Source organism: Pelodiscus sinensis, chromosome 11, assembly GCF_049634645.1.
Source record: "Pelodiscus sinensis isolate JC-2024 chromosome 11, ASM4963464v1, whole genome shotgun sequence".
NCBI classification, from domain to species: domain Eukaryota; kingdom Metazoa; phylum Chordata; order Testudines; family Trionychidae; genus Pelodiscus; species Pelodiscus sinensis.
In genome coordinates this window covers 45886116-45905333 of record NC_134721.1, presented here as the reverse complement: position 1 = coordinate 45905333, position 19218 = coordinate 45886116, and the positions used below count along the sequence as shown (strand labels likewise).

Sequence of the window (19218 nt, the reverse complement as noted above, 5' to 3'; positions counted from 1 at the left end):
AGGACCATTCTGATGGGCTGTTGTCCCTGGGATGTAATCTGGGCGCCATTGGAACCATCGTACCCCCTAACAGTTCAGCTAGCATGACTTCTCTCACACTGCTCTCCTGGCCCTGTCATCACCCAACACAACTGCAGGTGGTGCCACACACCCAGCTGAGTTACCTGAGTGTTTTACCCAAGCCACTCAAATGGGCAATGTCCAACTTCCCAGTTTTATACTCCTGCTGGAGTGTAAACCCAGAATTATATGGCCTTGCACTTCCCAGGGATCTGTATGATGCAAGATCACTAATTCCCTTCCCCCACCAATGTGGGGAAGATGTGCAGTAGTTTTTGTTCACCATGCGGAGATTTTCCCGTACATTTCACTCAATGCATGGTTAAGATACAACATAAAACAAGTTTATTTACCACAGAAAGATAGATTGTAAGTAATTATAAGTGATAGCAAACAGATCAAAGCAGACTGCCTAGCAAATAAACAAAAACACAAGTTAAGCCTGTTAGAGAAGAAACAGGCGACCCAGGAGTGGAGGGGTTAATGAACTGCTTTATTGCCCATGCACGTTTACCTTGGACCCCCAACACATCGTTCTGAGTGGCAACAATTTGGCACGGTTACACCCTTTTATCCATTTTAGTATGTTAATTCACACGTCTTTCGCTACTTTCCTTCAAACCTTAGGGTATGTCTACACTACAGCACTAATTCGAACTAACTTAATTCGAATTAGTTAATTCGAACTAAGTTATTCGAACTAGTGCATCTAGACCTAAAAACTAGTTCGAATTAGCATTTTGCTAATTCGAACTGGCATGTCCACATTGAGTGGACCCTGAACTGAGGTTAAGGATGGCCGGAAGCAGTGCCTGCAGGGCATCAGATTAGGACTTAGAGCGTGGAGCTGCTGTCTCAGACTAGCCAAGGGCTGTGCTTAAAAGGACCCGACCCCCATCCCGGACAGACAGTTCTCGGGTTCCCCGCTCGCTTGTCTAACTCGATGAGGGACAGCAAAGCAGTCCTGGCTTGGAGTGCCCTGAATGCCCACACTCGGCACATCACAGCACTCGGCCATCAGCCCAGCTGCACTTGCTGCAGGCTGCTATCCCGGGGGGGGGTGTCAATCGGGGGGCTGCAGGAGAGCTTCCACCCCAAGGAGCCCGCAGAGCCACCCCAGTCCTCCCCATCGGGGGCTCGTACCCCATTCCTCCCTCACCTCCTTCCACTTACCCCTCCCTAGCCCCCCTTCCTGATGTACAAAATAAAGGACACGTGTGTTCAAAAATAGAAACTCTCTTTATTCAACAAAACTCGGGGAGACTGGGAAAAGGAGGTGGGAGAGGGGAAGAGTGAGGTTGGGAGAGGGGAGGGCAACTAAAATGATCAGGGGTTTGGAACAGGTCCCATATGAAGAGAGGCTAAAGAGACTGGGACTTCTCAGCTTAGAAAAGAGGAGACTGAGGGGGGATATGATAGAGGTCTATAAAAGCACGAGTGATGTGGAGAGGGTGCATAAAGAAAAGTTCTTCATTAGTGCCCATAATAGAAGGACTAGAGGACACCAAATTAAATTAATGGGTAGCAGGTTTAAAACTAATAAGCGAAAGTTCTTCTTCACACAGCGCACAGTCAACTGTGGAACTCCTTGCCAAAGGAGGCTGTGAAGGCTAGAACTATAACAGAGTTTAAAGAGAAGTTAGATAAAGTCATGGAGGTTGGGTCCATGGAGTGCTATTAGCCAGGGTGTAGAAATGGTGTCCCTGGCCTCTGTTTGTGGAAGGCTGGAGATGGATGGCACGAGACAAATGGCTTAGTCATTGTCTTCGGTCCATCCCCTTCAGGTTACCTAGTGTTGGCCGCTGTCGGCAGACATGCTACTGGGCTAGATGGACCTTTGGTCTGACCCAGTACGGTCGTTCTTATGTTTTTATGTTCTAAGCTCAGGGCTCAGGGTCAGGGGTCTCACTGGACAACCTTGATTTTCATGCAAACCTGCTCCTGGGTGGCCAGGCTGGCAGCTATCCTGCCCTAGACGGCCACTTTCCTGTGCCTAGTGCGGCGGACGTGGATGAGGTCCACGATGTCTGCACTAGACCAGGGGGGCGCCCGCCTCTTGCGACCCCGGGCAGGCTCCTGGTAGCCGCCAGCCTGGTCCCGGGAAGAGGCGGGTGGCTGGGTGGCAGCGAGTGGCTGGTTCGTGCCTTGCAGGGTCTGCTAGCTGGGTGCTGGCAGGCTTGCACCTGGCATGGGCACCATAGCCAGACCGTGCCTCTTTAAGTGTTCCGGGGCCGGGAGGGGGGCAGACAAGTCTCCCTGGTGGTGCCCAGAGTGGCCACCAGGGCAAGCTGGGGAGGGCTAGCCTCCTACTAGTTTGAATTAAGTGGCTACACAGCCCTTAATTCGAACTACTTAATTCGAACTAGGCGTTAGTCCTCGTGCAATGAGGTTTACCTAGTTCGAATTAAGCGCTCCGCTAGTTCGAATTAAGTTCCAACTAGTGGTTTGTATGTGTAGCGCCTATTAAAGTTAATTCGAACTAACGTCTGTTAGTTCGAATTAACTTTGTAGTGTAGACATACCCTCATTTAGTAATGTTAACTCCCATACAATGAATATTAATGAGCAGGTGATACCCATCCCTGTTTGTTGTTTACTGGTTTTTAGTTGAATCAGCATTACACACTGTCTTGATCAGCAGCTCGCAGGGAGGGGGAAAGAGCTCTGTCCCTGAAAATATTTTTACAGAGCAAGTGAGAAGTCAAAACAAGACACTGTTCAGTCTAACGATCTTTCTAGATGGCAAGGACAAAGGGGCAAAATCTGCTAAAAGGGCAATGCTTGTTGTGGCTGGACCCCTCACCACTATCCCAGACCCGTTAATTGTTACCTATCCCAACAGAGCCTAATATGCTAAACAGAGGGGGTTTGAATGAGCAATCTCTCACTCTGATTGAGGATACAAGCAAGCTGCATCTGCCTTGGGGCTTGGCTTCTTGTTCCCTGTTCCAAGTCCTTTGTCTTCCCGAATTTCTTTCAGGGTGTGAGTTGTGGTGGAGTGACGAAAAATCGTGATGTCACGCCCACCTTAGACAGTGTCCCCATACAGCGGGAACCCTTTGTTTCAAGCTAAATTCCCAGCCCAGTTTGTGGAAAGTGGCATCAAAGTGGAGTTTAGTGCTGTAGTCTGGTCACAGGCCCTTGCATGCCTGGCTGAGCCATAGCAGCCATTCCCAGGAAGGCTTACTTGGTGCGGGATAAGCTCCTAAGGCCTACTGTTTGCCCTAAGGGCCCCTTCCCTCAAATAGGCCCTTTACAATCAGCTGTCTAGGCTGGAAGCATCTTGCCTAGAGGGTGTCACCCGGGTGCAGCCACATTTGAAATACAGATACACCATCAATATTCATGACTCCAGACATAAAAATGCTACTTGCACAAAAATAGGATAATCGTATTCAGCAAATTATAACTTTTCCAACAACCCCTGACATGCCACACCTTGTACACAAGCCATTGTAAGTATGTCACCAGGGCTCGAAAAATAGTGTAATCTACTCGCCCGTGGCGAGTAGATTACACCCTGGAAGAGCCGGCGCGGAGCGACCTGCACATGTGCAGAACCATGCGGCAGGCGAGCTGGGCTCGCCCCTGCTCGACGACTCCTGGTTGTAACCATGTCACAATCATACTACTATGATGAATGGGGGGTGCAGCGTCACAGCCCATATACCTTGTTACATGCTGTAATATTATCAGTGGGGATCCTACAGAATTTTGTCTGTATTGTTCCTCCACCTTTCTCCTCTGTCCCTCAGATGTGACCTTGACTTGTACAAGTGCTCTAGCAATGTCCCTGTCTGTTATAAATGAATGTGCTCTGCAGGTGATTTCTACCCTTCGTGAGAACTTGGATCTGTCGTCATGTGTGTTACCTCCTCAGACACTGTCTTCCCAGAACAAACTCAAAAGCCAGCCACAAACAAGGTATTTGCATTGCATCTGCACAAGCATCGTTTTCCCAGGGTGCTATCTCCTCTGGCATGATCGGTGCTTCGGCCTGTGTCCCTTCCAGCCAGCATCACTGCAACCCCGGGTCTGCTGCCATATCTTGTCTGGATGGCACTCTCCACGGTCCGTCGCACAGCAGGATCTCTTCCAGCCATGCCACCCTGTAGCAGCTGTGCTGGCACACCCATTCCGGCTTGTGCCGCCGCGATTTCATCCTTCACCCCCCAGGCTGGCATTTGCACCACTGTCCCCATTCTCCTGTCACCGCACGATCCCAGGCTGGCACTGTCCTGCCAGCATCCTGGCTATCGCTTGCCTTCCAGTGGGTGGTGCTGCAGCTGCTCCTTGGAGTGCTGAGGTGGCCGTTACTTCTCACAACAAGACCCAGGTAACAGCAGAGCAATTCTGTCCCTCTCTGGTTGTTTGCAGTTCCTCCACCAGCCAAGTGAGCAGTAGCCAGAACTGTGTCAAGCTCCTTTTTGATGTGGTCAAGTTGGCGGTGCGATTTCAGAAAGGCATTTCTGAAGCGTGGATTAAGGTCAGACTGTGCTTTCCAGAGTGTCTGCGGTTTTTAATGTAATTAGAACATTAACTGCAAATTTAGTCACTTGCAAATGCTGTTCTCAGAACTACCGAGTGTTGCGCTTTGATCCGTGCAGGCAGTGGAACGAACTGTTTTCAGTGCTATCCATGCTTTGCACTGTGCAGCTACAGATCGCACGGTGCTCTCAGGCCTGAGTTAGCCGCACAGAGCGAGGACCCCCGGCACGGGGGAAGCCCAACGCTGTGTGTTCACACGAGCACTATTTTGTAAATTTGAGCTTTAGCCATTCTGGGCCTCAGTCTCCTCGTCTGTGAAGTGTGGGAAATGCTTTTGCTGTTAGCTCAGTAACTCTGAGGCTTGCTATTGCTGTTGACTTGCCCAGCAGTGACTGATCCTGCCCGGGGGGCCGAGTTCCATTTGGAATGACAGGCAGGGGCTGGACTTGCTTTCTTCCTCCCAGTTCTTTGTCTATTACTCAGGATCCCCGCTGCTTTCTCAAAGGCAGAAGTTGCTGGAGTGTCCTCAGGCAAGCTGCAACTTTGCACATTATTCAGGTGGGAGGATGTAGGAGTAGAGGGAAAGAGCTGTGACATGAGGTGTTCAGATGCAGGCAGAGATGTTATTCCAGGTCTGTGCAGGAATGAGGGAAACCGAGAAGTCACAGAAGTCTGAGGAAAATATACTGTGCTGCCAGCTCAGGTGCCTTTCCCGTCCCTGCCTGCTGCACCCAGCCATACCAGAGCGTTAGGCGCTCTTTGAGACAGCGAGGAGCATTCGGCTTAACTGGCAGTTTGAATGTTCTGTTTCTCTAGCAGTCTTTTTCCCTCAATAGTGTAGCCACCCATCTGACACCTCCCTCCCCCCACTGGATCACAGTGTCCATGGAGTGGTGGCTAGAAGTTGAGTCTATTTAAGGGACTTGTTCTGTTCCTCAATAAAAACATGATTCTTGCTCTGGAAAAATGTACGAGGGAGGTGAGGGGAGTAGCTTTTATTGAGAGCTCTAGGAGCGGCCTCCAGAGTCTATGGTATTGAATGCAGTCCGCTGCCCAGGATCGGTGGGCGTGCAGGGAAGAGAAATGGACAGATGCACTGTTCCTTTTGGTAGCTGGCTGGCCAGTCTGGTCCTTTCCGTGGTGCAGGATGTGTGGGTGTGCGTTAGTATCTCACACTCTTGTAACTGTCCCTTTCTTTCCTCCCCAGGCTATTGAGAACGCTGGCTCTGCGTCTGACCACAAGGTAACGCTGCTCTTGACTTTCTGCTGTGGCTGCTCTGTGTTATGACTTCTCTCATGGACACACTGGCAAGGGCACTTCCTTCCTCCACAGCAGCAGGACCAGAGGCTTTGCAATGGAGATCAGGAGAGATCTTGTGGGTCTCCAGGCATTTGTTCTCTCCAGGGTTTTAACCAGGGTTGCTCTGAATTATACAGTTGGCCCTCCCTAGTCCAGCACCCTGGGGACCTGACTGGTCCCAAACAAGGAAGTTTTCTGGACCAAGGGAAAACCAGAGGGACCTCAGCACCCCTATCATCCACTTTCTGACACAGATCACCCAGGCATTCTCCTGGGAGTGAAGCAGGGAGCAGAGTTTCCCATTTCCTAGAGGAATGGTTCTCTTCAACCACAGACAGGTTAATCAGCACAATAGCAAGCCAGCGACAGTCCTTTGGGAATCGTGCAGTGGTGCCTCTAAGGAGACACACAGATGCTGGGAGCATGCCTCAGTCCCTGGCCTTCTGTGGGCTGGGGGCAGCTCTTTGGTGAGGTGAAGTCAGTGGGAAACCACTCCCCTACGTTCAGCCCTCTCTGGACCTTTGCTCTGGCTCTTTGGCTTGAAGCCTGCAGGCTTCTGCCCTCTGGTTCTCTCTTTGGCTTGGGGGCACCAACTAGCAAACCTCTCTTGCTGCTCACCTGCTTTCAGCCCTCCACCAAAAAGCACCTTCCCTCTCTGGCAGCTGTCACCTTCTGCTCCGCCTGGCTTCCCCAGCTCTCTTTCTAGCGAGGTCTCTTAACTGGCCCACTGGGACTCCTGGACTGGAAAGGAGTTCGGAGTTTGGTTTCATTTAATGGGCCAGCCACTCTGTTATAATCCAATTGAGAAGACAAGGCAGCCTTAGGTGTCGGCAGAGCATTGACAATATCTCTTTCAAACACGCAGGCCCTCTGAATCCTTTCACCCAAAATGCCAGGGACTCAGAGCTTCCAGTTCCGCCATCGGTAGGTAGATTAGATCAGTGTTCCTCAACCTTTTTTTATAAAGTACTCCTTTAAAAAAAAACAAAAAAAAGTACCCCCAGTACCTACAGTTTTCAGACACGCACAATTGTTTTCTACCATTGCAGCACAATTGTTTTCTACCATTACAACACATTTGTTTAAACAACTTAATCGTAGCTGGGCAGGCAATGAAATTTTTGGGTGTAAAAAGTTCAAAAATAATAAAGCGCTGTAAAACTTAACACAAAAATTCAGTTTTCTCTAAATTTCAGTTGCTGACGTACTCCCAGACTTCTTTCGAATACCTCTGAGGGTACTAGTACCACTGGTTGAGAAACACTGGGTTAGACGATGTTTAGTGGAAGCCTACAAATCATCCATGGTTATTGTCCCTGAAAGGATTAAGATGTACTCCACGAGATCCTTATCAGCCCCGTGAGTGGAATGAGCAAGTGGATTCAGTTTGGCAATTTGCTCAGTTTGGCCACTTGGTCTCGCTCCTTCACTAAGTAGTACAGGGTGGATCTTCTGGCTTCAGCACCAGCCTCTTTTGGCAGGATGGAGCTGCAGGATTTGTAATGAGCTCACAAAAAGGCAGGTATTTCATTCCTGCTGAACTTTTGTTTCGTAACCCTTCCTGAATCTGTTCGCTGCTTCTTACTTCCCGGACTCATGGGAGACGCCAGGCTGCAGAACGGAAGATTTCTTAATGCTAGTAGGGTTTACAACAATTCTACCAACCCGGAATGGCTCATGAGTCACAGGTTGGGTGTTAAGTAGGATTGTTACCTTAGGACAGTGCCTGTCTAAGATTTAAAGCTTTCCTTGGTCCAGTGTATGTCGTTATTTCATTGTGTCTGGACGATTGTTAGCAATACTATACAACTGCTAGAGCTCAGGATGAGTGCGTTGGACAGCAAGTCGGAGCAGAGAGGGCATGGCCGCATTATGTGATGCCAAAATGCATATCTGCCTCCGTGAGCTGCAGAGAGAGCAGGGCGGCCCAGAATTGAGGAAGACACTGCTCGCAGACAGGAAACAGACATAAGACATTTTCTGTTCCACTGCATCATGGTTTTCTGATTAGTGATTATTTCCTCTGTGAAAGGTTCTGGACCTGATAGTTCTGCTGCTAATCCACACTACGCACCCCAAGAGTAGGAAGCAAATTGAGAGAGTGCTGAGAAACAAGATTCCCCTGGGTTGTGTGCCGGAGCAGCTGGTACAGAGTGCCTTCCGAAATCACTCGCTGGTGAGTGCTGGTGAGAATGCATGCTGGGGCATTCCCCTTTCCCCTCCACCTCCTGGGATTGTCACGTTGCGAGTCAGCTCTATGCTCGGTTAGCTACTTCCAGGCTTGTTTCATGGAGCTCCTCAACCTTCTGGTGGACTTCCCAAGATTGGCTGGAGCATGGGACAGGCTTCTGGTCCTTCTGTAGATCTTAGTGAGCCTTTTTACCTGTCTCCCACCCAGGTGACCCCTGAGGCCTGGTGTGCTGCTGTGCCTCACGTTTTCTCTTAGACCCAATGTTTTTAAACACATCCCTTCTTGCAAGCAGAAAATAGTCTGCGTTTGGACAGGTAGCTGTGTCTGACTAGAGTGCCTCTATCTACGGTTACAAGGAGAAGGGCCCATGTGTGGGGACAGACTGTGCCTGCCCACAAAGTAAAGCAGGGACTGGCAAATGAGCATTTACTGCAGTGGGGGGCTGTAGTTATTGGTCGCCTGCCCCAGCATAAGCCTGAGTGTAGACTGTTCTAAACTGACTTGCCGGAGTCACCCCTTCAAGCTCTTTTTACACCAGGGCGGCATGTCTGTGTGAGGAGCTTGCACCAGTGCAGCTGTACTCTGTTGTGCAAAAAGCTCTTGTGCAGACAACTTCCTCGTTGTTTTGCAAGTGAAGCAGGCTTAGGGAGAGCACAAATGTAAGTGAGAGTCTGCTGTGGTGTCAGCCTCTACCTAATGAGGCAGGAGAGTCAGGAGCTGAGAATCACCTATTAAACGAACTGAGGATCTTGAGAATAAAGAGCAGTGCTCCTCTCGTTGGAACTTGTGAAGGGAGGGATGGGAGCTTTGAAAGCCAGTAGTAACGATGCTCAGGTCTCTCTCACGATGTCTGTATTGCAGGTTATCAAGGACTTCTTCCTGTCAATTCTGTCGCTGGCTCAGACATTTCTGCACTCTGTGGATCCATGTGTTGTCTCCTTTGGCAGCTGCATGTACAAACAGGCATTTGCAGCCTTTGACTCCTACTGCCAGCAGGTATACTTGGAAATCTAGAAGAGCGTATATTTGTACTTGGTTAAACATTGGCTCTGACAGCTGCAGATCGAAGTAGGGACATCAAAAAGCCCTGGAGATCAATGGATCCTCTACATGGGAGTTAGTGTATTCTACCTAGTCTTGTGCAATGTGTCTTTCACTCACACTGCTCTGGAGACTTAGCAGTGCAGGTAGAAAGTTGAAAGAAGTTGACGTGTTTGTGGGGGTGAACTTAGGCAAGTCAGAGACCTGTTCCAGATGGCAGAAGCTGCAAAGAGAAACATCCAGCAGTGCTAGATTGGTATATATGGTTGTGACTACTTTCTTCCACTATTTGATCTGAGGAAGTGGGTCTGGCCCACGAAAGCTCATCATCTAATAAACCATCTTGTTAGTCTTTAAAGTGCTACATTGTCCTGCATTTTGCTTCAACTACCCCAGACTAACACGGCTACATTTCTATCACTATTCTAGAGGAGACAAGCGCTAAATTAAGTGGTGTGAGCAGACAGAAATGCTAACACAGAGAAGGCTCAGGAAAGCAACTGCCGTCAGTCCCTGGCGTCTGTGAATGGAGACAGTCCATGTTGAGCTGTATCTGGTGGTGGTCAGTGCTGAAGGCTGGAATGTCATTGCTCCAGTAACACTGTTCATGCTTCCCAGTGTTTCTGTCCCTGGAGCGCCAATATGATCCATGCTAAGAGCAGAGAAGGCAGCCTGCTAATCCAGCCGACCTTTGCTCAGGAACAGTTTGGTGACAAAGACCTGTGGCAAAGGTTATTGCTCTCAAGGGACAGTCTTGGTGCCCTTGCTCTGTGGTTACGAGTACAGTAACACAGGAGTGCCCAGAGCAAGGAGTCAGCAGCAGGAAACTCTGCTGTTCCCTAAGCCACACACAGGGTAAAGGCGAGGCAAGCAACATCTATAGATTGAGACAAGCAATTGGGATGAACAACTTGCACACCGCCTTCTCGTGCTTCATGATGTCTGTTTATTACCCCCTTGTTCCTGATGTGTAGGACAAAGCATCCCTGTTCGTTATTTTGTCAAGCCATCTTATCTCGTACTAGATAGGGCTGTCTCTGCAGTCTGTTTGTGTAAATATCTAGTGCCTAGTGCACTAGCAACAACTTTGCCAAGTTCACGTGCTGGACAGTGAACCTGTAACCATCGGCTTTAATATGTGGCCAGGCTCTGGTTCACAGCCTCTGGCCAGGCCTCAGGGCTTGCACCAGGCCCGGTGCTCCAGCTGCTTGCTCGCTCTGCTACTGCTGGAAGTGACAGAAGTCAGTGAAGCTGTGCTAAGCCACAGGCAAAAGAGGTGAATTCTCACCCACGCGCATGCATACCTAGCCCTTTGCTTTAGCTTCGGGTGGCCTTGTTATTTGGCTGTCATCCTGCCTGATGCAGCAGATGCTTTGTTGTTATCCCAAGGGTCTTCTGGCACAGAACAGATTTTCTGTTTGCGTTTCACTCTTGGTTGCTTGTGGGTTTTCCTCAGGAGGTTGTGAGTGCTTTGGTGACCCACGTTTGCGGAGGAAGTGAGGCAGAAGTGGACATTTCTCTGGATGTGCTCATGGACCTAGTGAGTCTGCATACCTGCCCACTGAGGCGCTACACCACCTTCCTGAAGGTAGTGTATCTGTTTGTGAATGGTCCACCTTTGGGGCTCGTCTAGAGGGTGAGTTAGTGTGTTGGAACAGGGTACATTGCCTCCTGGACACACCATCGGGGCCAGCAGTCGCTATGCAGCACCCTTTCTTTATTTCCTCTTTTGCAGACTGCTCAGGAATGCCACACGGCTGTTCTTGCTCCAAACAGCCCTTCCTGGGCTCTGTCTTTATTCACACAGAGTGCTGAAAACAAGACAACACCGCCCCTCCCTCCTCAAGTCCTGCCCCTTGCTGGAGAGAATGCGAGGCCTGACATGCCGCCTTTGCCTTCTCCCAAGGAAAGTCGGAACTTCACCTTGCTCTTGCCACCTGTCCCCAGTGTCTGTCCTCAGTGTCTGCACCAGTCTCTCTGCGATCAGTCTGCAGCACTTGGTGTGCCGTGCACTCACTGTGTGCGCTTTGCTGCACACTCACAGCTCTCCTGGGCGAGCTGACCTACTGCTGTTCCATGTGGGGATAAGAGGGAGGGTGTGTAGGGAAGGGGGAGAGGTAGGAGCCTGGGAGGCAAGATGGAAGGGATGCAGGAAATGGCAGTAGGAGGGGGAGAGAAAGGTGTGGGGAGAGCAGGGGCAGAAAGGGCCAGAGCACGTTCCCATCTAGAACCTGGAAGTGAACCCAAGAGACCCGAGTCTCTAGATTGCTTAAATCTAGGAGGAGAAGCTAAAGCGACTGGGACTTCTCAGTATGGAAAAGAGGAGACTGAGGGGGGATATGATAGAGGTCTATAAAATCATGAGTGGTGTGGAGAGGGCGAATAAAGAAAAGCTATTCATTAGTTCCCATAATATAAGAACTAGAGGACACCAAATGAAATTAATGGGGAGCAGGTTTAAAACTAATAAGCGAAAGTTCTTCTTCACACAGCGCATAGTCAACTGTGGAACTCCTTGCCAGAGGAGGCTGTGAAGGCTAGGACTATAACAGTTTAAAGAGAAGCTAGATAAATTCATGGAGGTTAGGTCCATAAAAGGCTATTAGCCAGGGGGTAGGAATGGTGTCCCTGGAGATGGATGGCACGAAACAAATCGCTTGATCATTGTCTTCGGTCCACCCCCTCCGGGGCATCTGGCGCTGACCACTGTCGGCAGACAGGCTACTGGGCTAGATGGACCTTTGTTCTGACCCAGTACGGCCATTCTTATGTTCTTATTGCTCTGCCGAAAGTAGAGCAATCTGAAACTCAACTGGTAAAGTGTGTGTCTCACCTCCCTCTTGTGATAGAAATGTAGCCGTGTTAGTCTGGGGTAGTTGAAGCAAAATGCAGGACAATATAGCACTTTAAAGACTAACAAGATGGTTTATTAGATGATGAGCTTTCGTGGGCCAGACCCACTTCCTCAGATCAAATAGTGGAAGAAAGTAGTCACAACCATATATACCAAAGGATAGAATTTAAAAAAATGAACAAATATGAAAAGGACAAATCACATTGCAGAACAGAAGGGGGATGCGGGGGGGTGGGAAGGGGGAGGAAGGAAGGTAAGTGTCTGTGAATTGCTGATATTAAAGGTAGGGAGAGTGGGATGTTTGTGAGTTAATGGTATTACAGGTGATAATTGGGGAAACTGTCTTGGTAATGGGTGAGAAAGTTCAAAGACTTGTTAAGTCCCTGTTGGTAAGTGTCGAATTTTAACATGAATGACAGTTCAGAGGACTCCCTCTTGTGCCGCACCCGCACTGAAGGGAACAGCCTGCTGCTACCAGTTACTTTGTTACTGCAAGTGACAGTGGCTGGTGCTGTGGCGGGATAATATGATTGCTTGCAATGGAATTTCTGGGGGTTTTAAGTTTGTTTTAAAAAACCCAAAGAATATGCATTAGAAAAAAAAAACCTGGTAAAAGAACATTAGGTTATAAAGTTCAGTTCTCAATAGTTAGAAAGTGTCAGAAAAAATGTTCCCCATACAACTTTAGTGTGGTTTCTTGGTGCAAATTCCAAGATCCTGCTCCAAATCATGGGTTTGCTAGTGCTTTTCAGAGAAATAGCTGGATACAAATATTAACACAAGCAAAATTATCAAGTAGTGGAAAAACAGGCCTTGTTCTGGGAAACAGCATCCTTCATAAAGGAAAAGAAGTTGCCCGAGGCAGAGATCGGAGGTGGAAGATTCCAATCTAAATGGTTACAATTTGGCAAAGTTATGGGAAACTGACAACAGAGGCTTGGAATGGAAAGCAATAGGCTACCGTAGCTGTAGGCATTAAGATCCAGTGGTTGAGTCTCCTTTTATCAATTTTGAATCTGGCATCTTTTCAAGGTCATTTAACCCCCCATCCTCACAAGAACAAGGAGCAAACAGATCTCCTGATCTTCCTTCTCTAGACCACTCACTGCTGAATAGGCTTGTCTGTCCCCTCTGTAGGGTAACCACTAGGGATGTAAAATCCCATTTAATTGGGAAAGCGGTTAAACGTGATGTTTAACCTGTTAGAGTTAGAGAGCTGGGCGGGAGGGGCGGGGCACAGATAGTTGGAGCAGCCTTGCCTGTGATGAGCCCAGGCCCACCACAGGAAGGGGCTGTTCCAGGCAGCGAGCCCCACAGGGCTGAGCCCCCTGCACACGGCAGGCAGGGAGCTGCTCCAGACCCCATCGGTTAACCTTTCACATCCCTGGTACCTACCCCGTCTTCACAATTTCTCTTCCTAGGAGAATGTCTCCAGGCGCTCACCTACTCTGAATCCCTGTTAGTTGTGCAATATCTGTTCAGGGACAGGTGTCCAGTGCTGTGCACAGCATTCAGATGAAGCCACACCGTAGCATTGCAGAATGGCATTATAGCATTCTCTAGATTAGTCTTCTCCCCATCACGATTATTAATGCACTTGGAACCAGCTCTGAACTCTAGGAACAAAGCCTTCAAGTGGCAATGGATGCATACTGGGTGTCAGATTTCATGTGCTCCTGGGGTACATGAGGTGGGCTGCTACCTTTTGCACGTCAGTCCTGGGGAACTGCAGACTGGCCCAGAGGTGGCAGCTTCCCCCTGAGTATGTGCACAAGAGAAAAGTGCACTCCTGTTACTAGCAAACGGGGGTGCTGCTTGCAGTCTGTGGCGGGACTGCCAGGCACTGTGCTACTTTGACCTGTCTCTGTTACAGAACATTTTAGACTATACGGAGAAACTGAGTCCACAGCAAATCCGGAAGCTCTTCTACATTCTGGGCGAGCTGGCCTTCAGCCAGAGGCAGGAAGACAGCTATCTGCAGGTGAGTGGCGGGCGAGGAAGGAAGCAAGTCTCTGGCCTCTCCCCTTGCTGTGCTGGTTTGTACTGCTTGCGTGGTGCGGAGACAGCAGCAGCAGGCCCAGGATGGTGCAGCATGCGCAGTCCTTGGGCGTCTTGGGATTTCTGGTGCACAGTATCTTTTAAATTCCTTCCCCTCACCCTGCCTTTACTCAGCCAACGTGATAGCGGTGAGACACTTCTCCTGTGGACTCGTTCCTCTTCCAAACAGGAGGCACTTCCTGCTGCTGCCGCACATCCAATAGCTCCACTCCACACGCTGGGGGGCACAGCAGTAGAACTTGGTCCCTGCAGCCCTAGGAACCTCTCGGGAAGAATAGCTCAGCTACTGCACCCCCAGTAGGCCTGCCGCAGGAGAGCTTCTCTCCAATAGGCAACTTACGGCTGGCAAAATAGACACGAAGCAGCTCTGCCCCTGAAGTTGCCCCTCAGAAGAGCATTTTCTCTCTTGCATCGCTGCACTGAAAAGTTAGACTTCAGAGCTTGGCTCTCAAACTCCAGAGCAGTGGTGGGGCAGCCCATGCGGCCCACTGGGGCTCTGAGTGTGGCTCCCGCGCAGGGTTGCCAGATGGCTGGTTTTCGCCTGCACAGGGTTTTTCCCACCAGCATTACTAATGGGACGACCACGTAAAGCAAGGGCATGTCAAGTGAGGTACGTGCTGGCTGCACACAACATTGAGAGCTGTGTGCTCCCTCTGCATCTACTCAACAAGCTGCTGTGCGTCAGTCGGCGCCCCCCCCCCCATGCTAGCCACGCAAGTGCAGTGAGTAAAACTCCCCTCTACCCACATGTGTGTTAGCTACAACAGTCATGCGGCCCTCGTGCCTCCCACTCACCAGCCTAGGTTGCCCCCCGCGCTCTAGAGAATGCGTGTGTGTCATCTGAACTGACTTCTGGCGCGTTATACAGCACCCCAGGGAGCAAGTCAATTGCCCAAGTGACAACAGCATGGTCTGAATTTCATACCCGTCCACAAGGCTTTGGTCAGGGAACACTAGGAGGTGAGACCTGGCCTTAGAAACAGTATAATCCTGCAGATAAAAATACCCTTCCATACACTTTTAATAACCCCGGAAACAATCTGGACTATAGTTCCGTCAACTGAATAATTAAAGCAAAGGTCAAAACAAGCCTAATTTTGGAGCCTGGGTTGCAGCTCTACTGTGATTGTGTGGCCAGTGTCTCCACAGTAGAGGAAGTTACTCTCAGGCTCCAGAGTGCAACCCAAACCAGTGAGGCGCTGTATCACTGCCCCCTTCCCCACAGTTCTCCGAGTGCTTTGAATATTCTGCTGCTTGGACTCCCCGCCAGAGCACTGAGAGCCTGCAGACGAGTGCACACTGAGCATCGGAGTGGTGAGCACGTCTGACTCCCGGAGCCTGTCTGCAGCACAACAGCACTCTCTGCCTTCTGTCACCCACTTACCTTATGGAGGGGTGAACCCAGCATACTCCCTGGCCCAAAGTTCCTCCAAGTCATCTGCCCTGAAATATCCCGTCCCCTCCAAGAAAGCTCAGAGAAATAATGTTTGTTTGCTCCTCCAAAGCGACAAAATGTGCTGAGCTGATCACTGTGACTGGCATAAACTATTGCTTCAGTTCAGACACAGCACTGGCTCAGTTCAGATTAAAAGTAAAACAAGTTTATTAATAAGAGGAGGCTAGATTTGTAGTGAGTTCTTGAATCCAGGATAGCATTAGAACTGGTCACAAGCAAATAAAAGTGGAAAATACTGTCTGGTGGCTAAGCCTTAACTCCACAAGCTGCAGCCTTTGTTCAAGATAATCTGCTTGTCAGTCTACCACCCAGCAAGGTGGCTGAATGCCTGTTTGATCAGGAACTCTCACGGGGTCCAAGGTGCTCGGTTATGTTGTCATCTTGAGTGAGAAATTAGTTGGGGTTCTTTCCCCCTTCCTGGATAGCTCATTTTACGAGGCATAAGGGATCTGTCGCCAAAGGCTTTAGTGAGCGATATAACCGTGGCTAGACTGCCGCTTTTCGTCGCCAAAGTTCCGTGGCGACAAAAAGCGGTGGCCATTTTTATGCTAATGAAGTGTGGGAGATTTAAATCGCCGCTTCATTAGCAATTTCGGTATGTCTAATTTACATCCCTCTGGCGACAGAGTGATGTAATCTAGACGTACCCATGGTGAAGGATGCTGGCTCCCTTCTACACTGGATTTGGATTTGCTAAAATCCAGAGTGATCTGTTCCTACACTCCCTTCTCCCTGCCACCATGCTGAGTGGTTCTCTCCTCCTCTCAATGTAACAAGGAAAGAACTTCAAGGGGGCGGAACCACGTTCCTTTGTCTAGTGTGGGGTAACTTCAGCCCTGCCTGGCAGGCGCGCTTTGACAACATCATTCCTAATGTGTTTATAAAGCTGAATCTGTCCTCTCCTCATAAGCCCCCCAAGGATACTGATGATCAGTAGGAAGTTAGATTTTATTGATGTCTTAGATGCCATCTTTTATATGCCATTTATGACATTAAGAATTTGGGGTACACTCAACTGGGCAGCCCAGCTGAAACTCAGTGCCAGATACCCGTGAGCCCCTTGCTTTCGGCACAGGGTTTCTGTTCGAGTCCATCACATGGCTTCCCTTACAAGGATGTGCTTCCCACAGGCTGGCTCCCCAGCTGTGGGAGGACGTGCGCAGGGAGGTAGTGAGCTTTGTGATCTCTGGCGGGCTCTGAGGCAGATTGTTGGAAAGTGAGATGGTCACAGCCGTCCCGTTCACGCACACAAATGCCCACGTGGTGATGCTGCATTCTCGGTCTCTCTCTGCAGGATGACATGCACATGGTGATCAGGAAGTGGCTGTCCAGCACTGTTCCTAAGTACAAGCAAATGGGGATTATTGGTGCTATTACCATGGCAGGCAGCATGGCAGCAAAGAGGTGAGTGAGAAGTAGAACCCATCAGCAGTCCTGAGCCAGTGTGACACAACCAGAGCTGGCAAGAGGGGAAGGAGAAAGGGGACAGGCCTGTGATGGACACACTAAGGTCTCACTGGAGGAAAACCGCTCACAAAAATTCTTTGCACACTCCTGTGCCATGTATCCACATGTCCTGCTGCTGGTCTTGCCACTGATAATGCTGATCCTGAGGTGCCTTGACTAGCATCCGCTGGAGCTGTGACTGGAAAGGATTTGGGGTCAAATCGGTGGAACGTGCGCCCCTGTGGCGAATGCAAATCTTCGCTGTAAAACCAGTTGATTCCCGAGTTCTTCCCCTGTGAAGTACGGCATTGTGTGCACCCCCAAGCTGCTCTAGAACCTTCCCTGGCAGACTGCCCAAGCCATGCTTAGGTTAATCACAGCCTTAGGCCTGCCATCCCAACAGTGGAAACGAGCACTTTGCAGTGCTGCTCCCAGGATCTCCCTCTTGCTTTCTGCCATTTCCTGTCTGTGCTGACACCTGGAGCACTGGGGCCGAGGCATGGCAGCGAGGTGTGTGTCCATGTGGTAGCCCCATCTTCCTCCAGGGCACAGAGCCCGGCCTTTTAATGCTCACAGGTCTGAAACCAGTTTGTCCATTGATTTCAGAAGTAAAGACGATGGGCGTTTGCTGGAGAGAACGCCACAGAATGAAGAGCATGGCAGACAGGTGAAGAGCACAGAGTGTATGTCAAAGGGAGACTGGAGTCCATGCAGCTGCCAGGGGATTGTGCCTCTCTGGGGAGGTCAGGGTCCCATGGGGCAAATGGGATGTTTGTGTCAGTGTAGGGCCTGGGAATAGGGGGAGACAGGTTTGTGGGTCTGCAAAGAGGATCCTGAGAAATGCTTTGGGGGAAGAGAAGGTCTGTGATTGGTCTGTAACTGCTTTGCTCCAAGGAGTCCAACAGTGTCTCACAGAATGGGGTCCTGCTAGTCACTGCTGCAACGCAAATCCATCCTGTGAGGGGGCAGGTGGGTGGAGAAAGGCAGGGGCTTATGGGCTTCGTGTGCCAGTGAGAGGGGCTGGGCCAGGCAGGAGTTTGTGGGCGAGTTTGGGAGCTGTGGATCCGCCTGTGTCTATCTGAGTGGGGGGTAAGGTACATATTACTCCCCTGTTGTTGGTCCTTCTTTGCAGCTCTCCGTCTTGCTCGATCTGGTGAGCTACTGTTGCGAGCAAAGTTCCGAGGCCTTGGCTCTGTATTACGATGAACTTGCCAACTTGATTGAGAAACAGAAAGGGAATTTGGATTTGCAAATCCTGGTATGTTACAGAGCGGTTTGTGTGCAGTGCCTTTCAGTGGCATGCAGCATGCCCAGGCATTATGGGGCAGCATCCGTGTAAGACTCACACGGTTGTTCTAGTGTCGCCTGCAGCAATAGCAGGGGTTCCTGTAACCCACTAAGAATAGAGAGGAAAATCTTTTCTTTCCACGTGTTTAATTTTTGGTTTGCATACCTGGAGCGATCTGTTGTGTTTGTGTGCCTTTTGCACAGCCCACTCAGAGAGAGAAGCTTTTTAAAAAATAGCAAATGTGGTGGTAAATGTTCCAGACATAGCGCATGGGGAGTGGGGGGGGCAAGATGGGTTGCAACTCAAACTACTTCAAACTTTTGTTTTGTACTTGGCATCCCTTTAAACATACAAGGCTCTGTATTGTCCAGGGGTTTGGAGGAGCCACCATAGGCTGCTTGGGGTGGGAGCAGAGTCTTGACTGGTAGGAGCCCTTCCAAATCCTGCATGCCCTTTTGCTGTGCCCCCGGGGGAAGGTAGCAAGCATACTAGGGGCTGGGAGGGATATGAGCAGGTGGGGCTGTTGTGGGGGTGGTCTCGTGTATTGGGGGCACAGGAGAGAGGGCTGGTCTTGGGAGGAGGGTGGAAGTGTCGCTATGGGCCCATCCAAGATTCATACCTAAAGTGTTCTCAGAATGGCACATTAATCTAATCAAATCATACTGCCCTGGATACTCAGTTCCAAGACGCATCAGATCAGTCAAGAAGTCATATTCTGTACTCTAGATGCAGGAGGGCATTAGTCTGTTACCTAGACGGGTCTAAACCATTCAGAAATCCTCCTGGGCTACTTTGTATCCATTGCAGAAACAAAGTTTGAAACAGAGGTTATCGAAGTAGGTCTCTGGTTATACTGAGATTGACTGTGACAGCCCCTTCAAGAGCGATAGCACATTCTAGATCTATAGCCTTACTAAGGGATGTATCAGGTGCAGACACCTGTAGAATGGCACTTTGATCTTGTCTTCGTGTCTTCTAATCATTATGCCCTGATGCAAAATCACATGTTGCTGAAGGCAAATTCACACCATTCACC

At 49.8% G+C, this 19218-nt stretch overlaps 1 protein-coding gene across 6 annotated transcripts in view; it reads left to right on the top strand.

Moving 5' to 3' along the window:
* FANCD2 (FA complementation group D2) overlaps window positions 1-19218 on the top strand; it is a 95597-nt gene that overhangs the window by 41957 nt on the left and 34422 nt on the right. For all 6 annotated transcript variants that reach the window (XM_075939570.1, XM_075939568.1, XM_075939566.1 and 3 more), the window contains 10 exons: window positions 3884-3984; window positions 4438-4546; window positions 5756-5791; window positions 7881-8024; window positions 8901-9035; window positions 10537-10668; window positions 13808-13915; window positions 16743-16852; window positions 17501-17561; window positions 18027-18152. In XM_075939570.1, coding sequence (XP_075795685.1) covers window positions 3884-3984; window positions 4438-4546; window positions 5756-5791; window positions 7881-8024; window positions 8901-9035; window positions 10537-10668; window positions 13808-13915; window positions 16743-16852; window positions 17501-17561; window positions 18027-18152 — 1062 coding nt within the window. The remainder of the gene's footprint in view (window positions 1-3883; window positions 3985-4437; window positions 4547-5755; window positions 5792-7880; window positions 8025-8900; window positions 9036-10536; window positions 10669-13807; window positions 13916-16742; window positions 16853-17500; window positions 17562-18026; window positions 18153-19218) is intronic.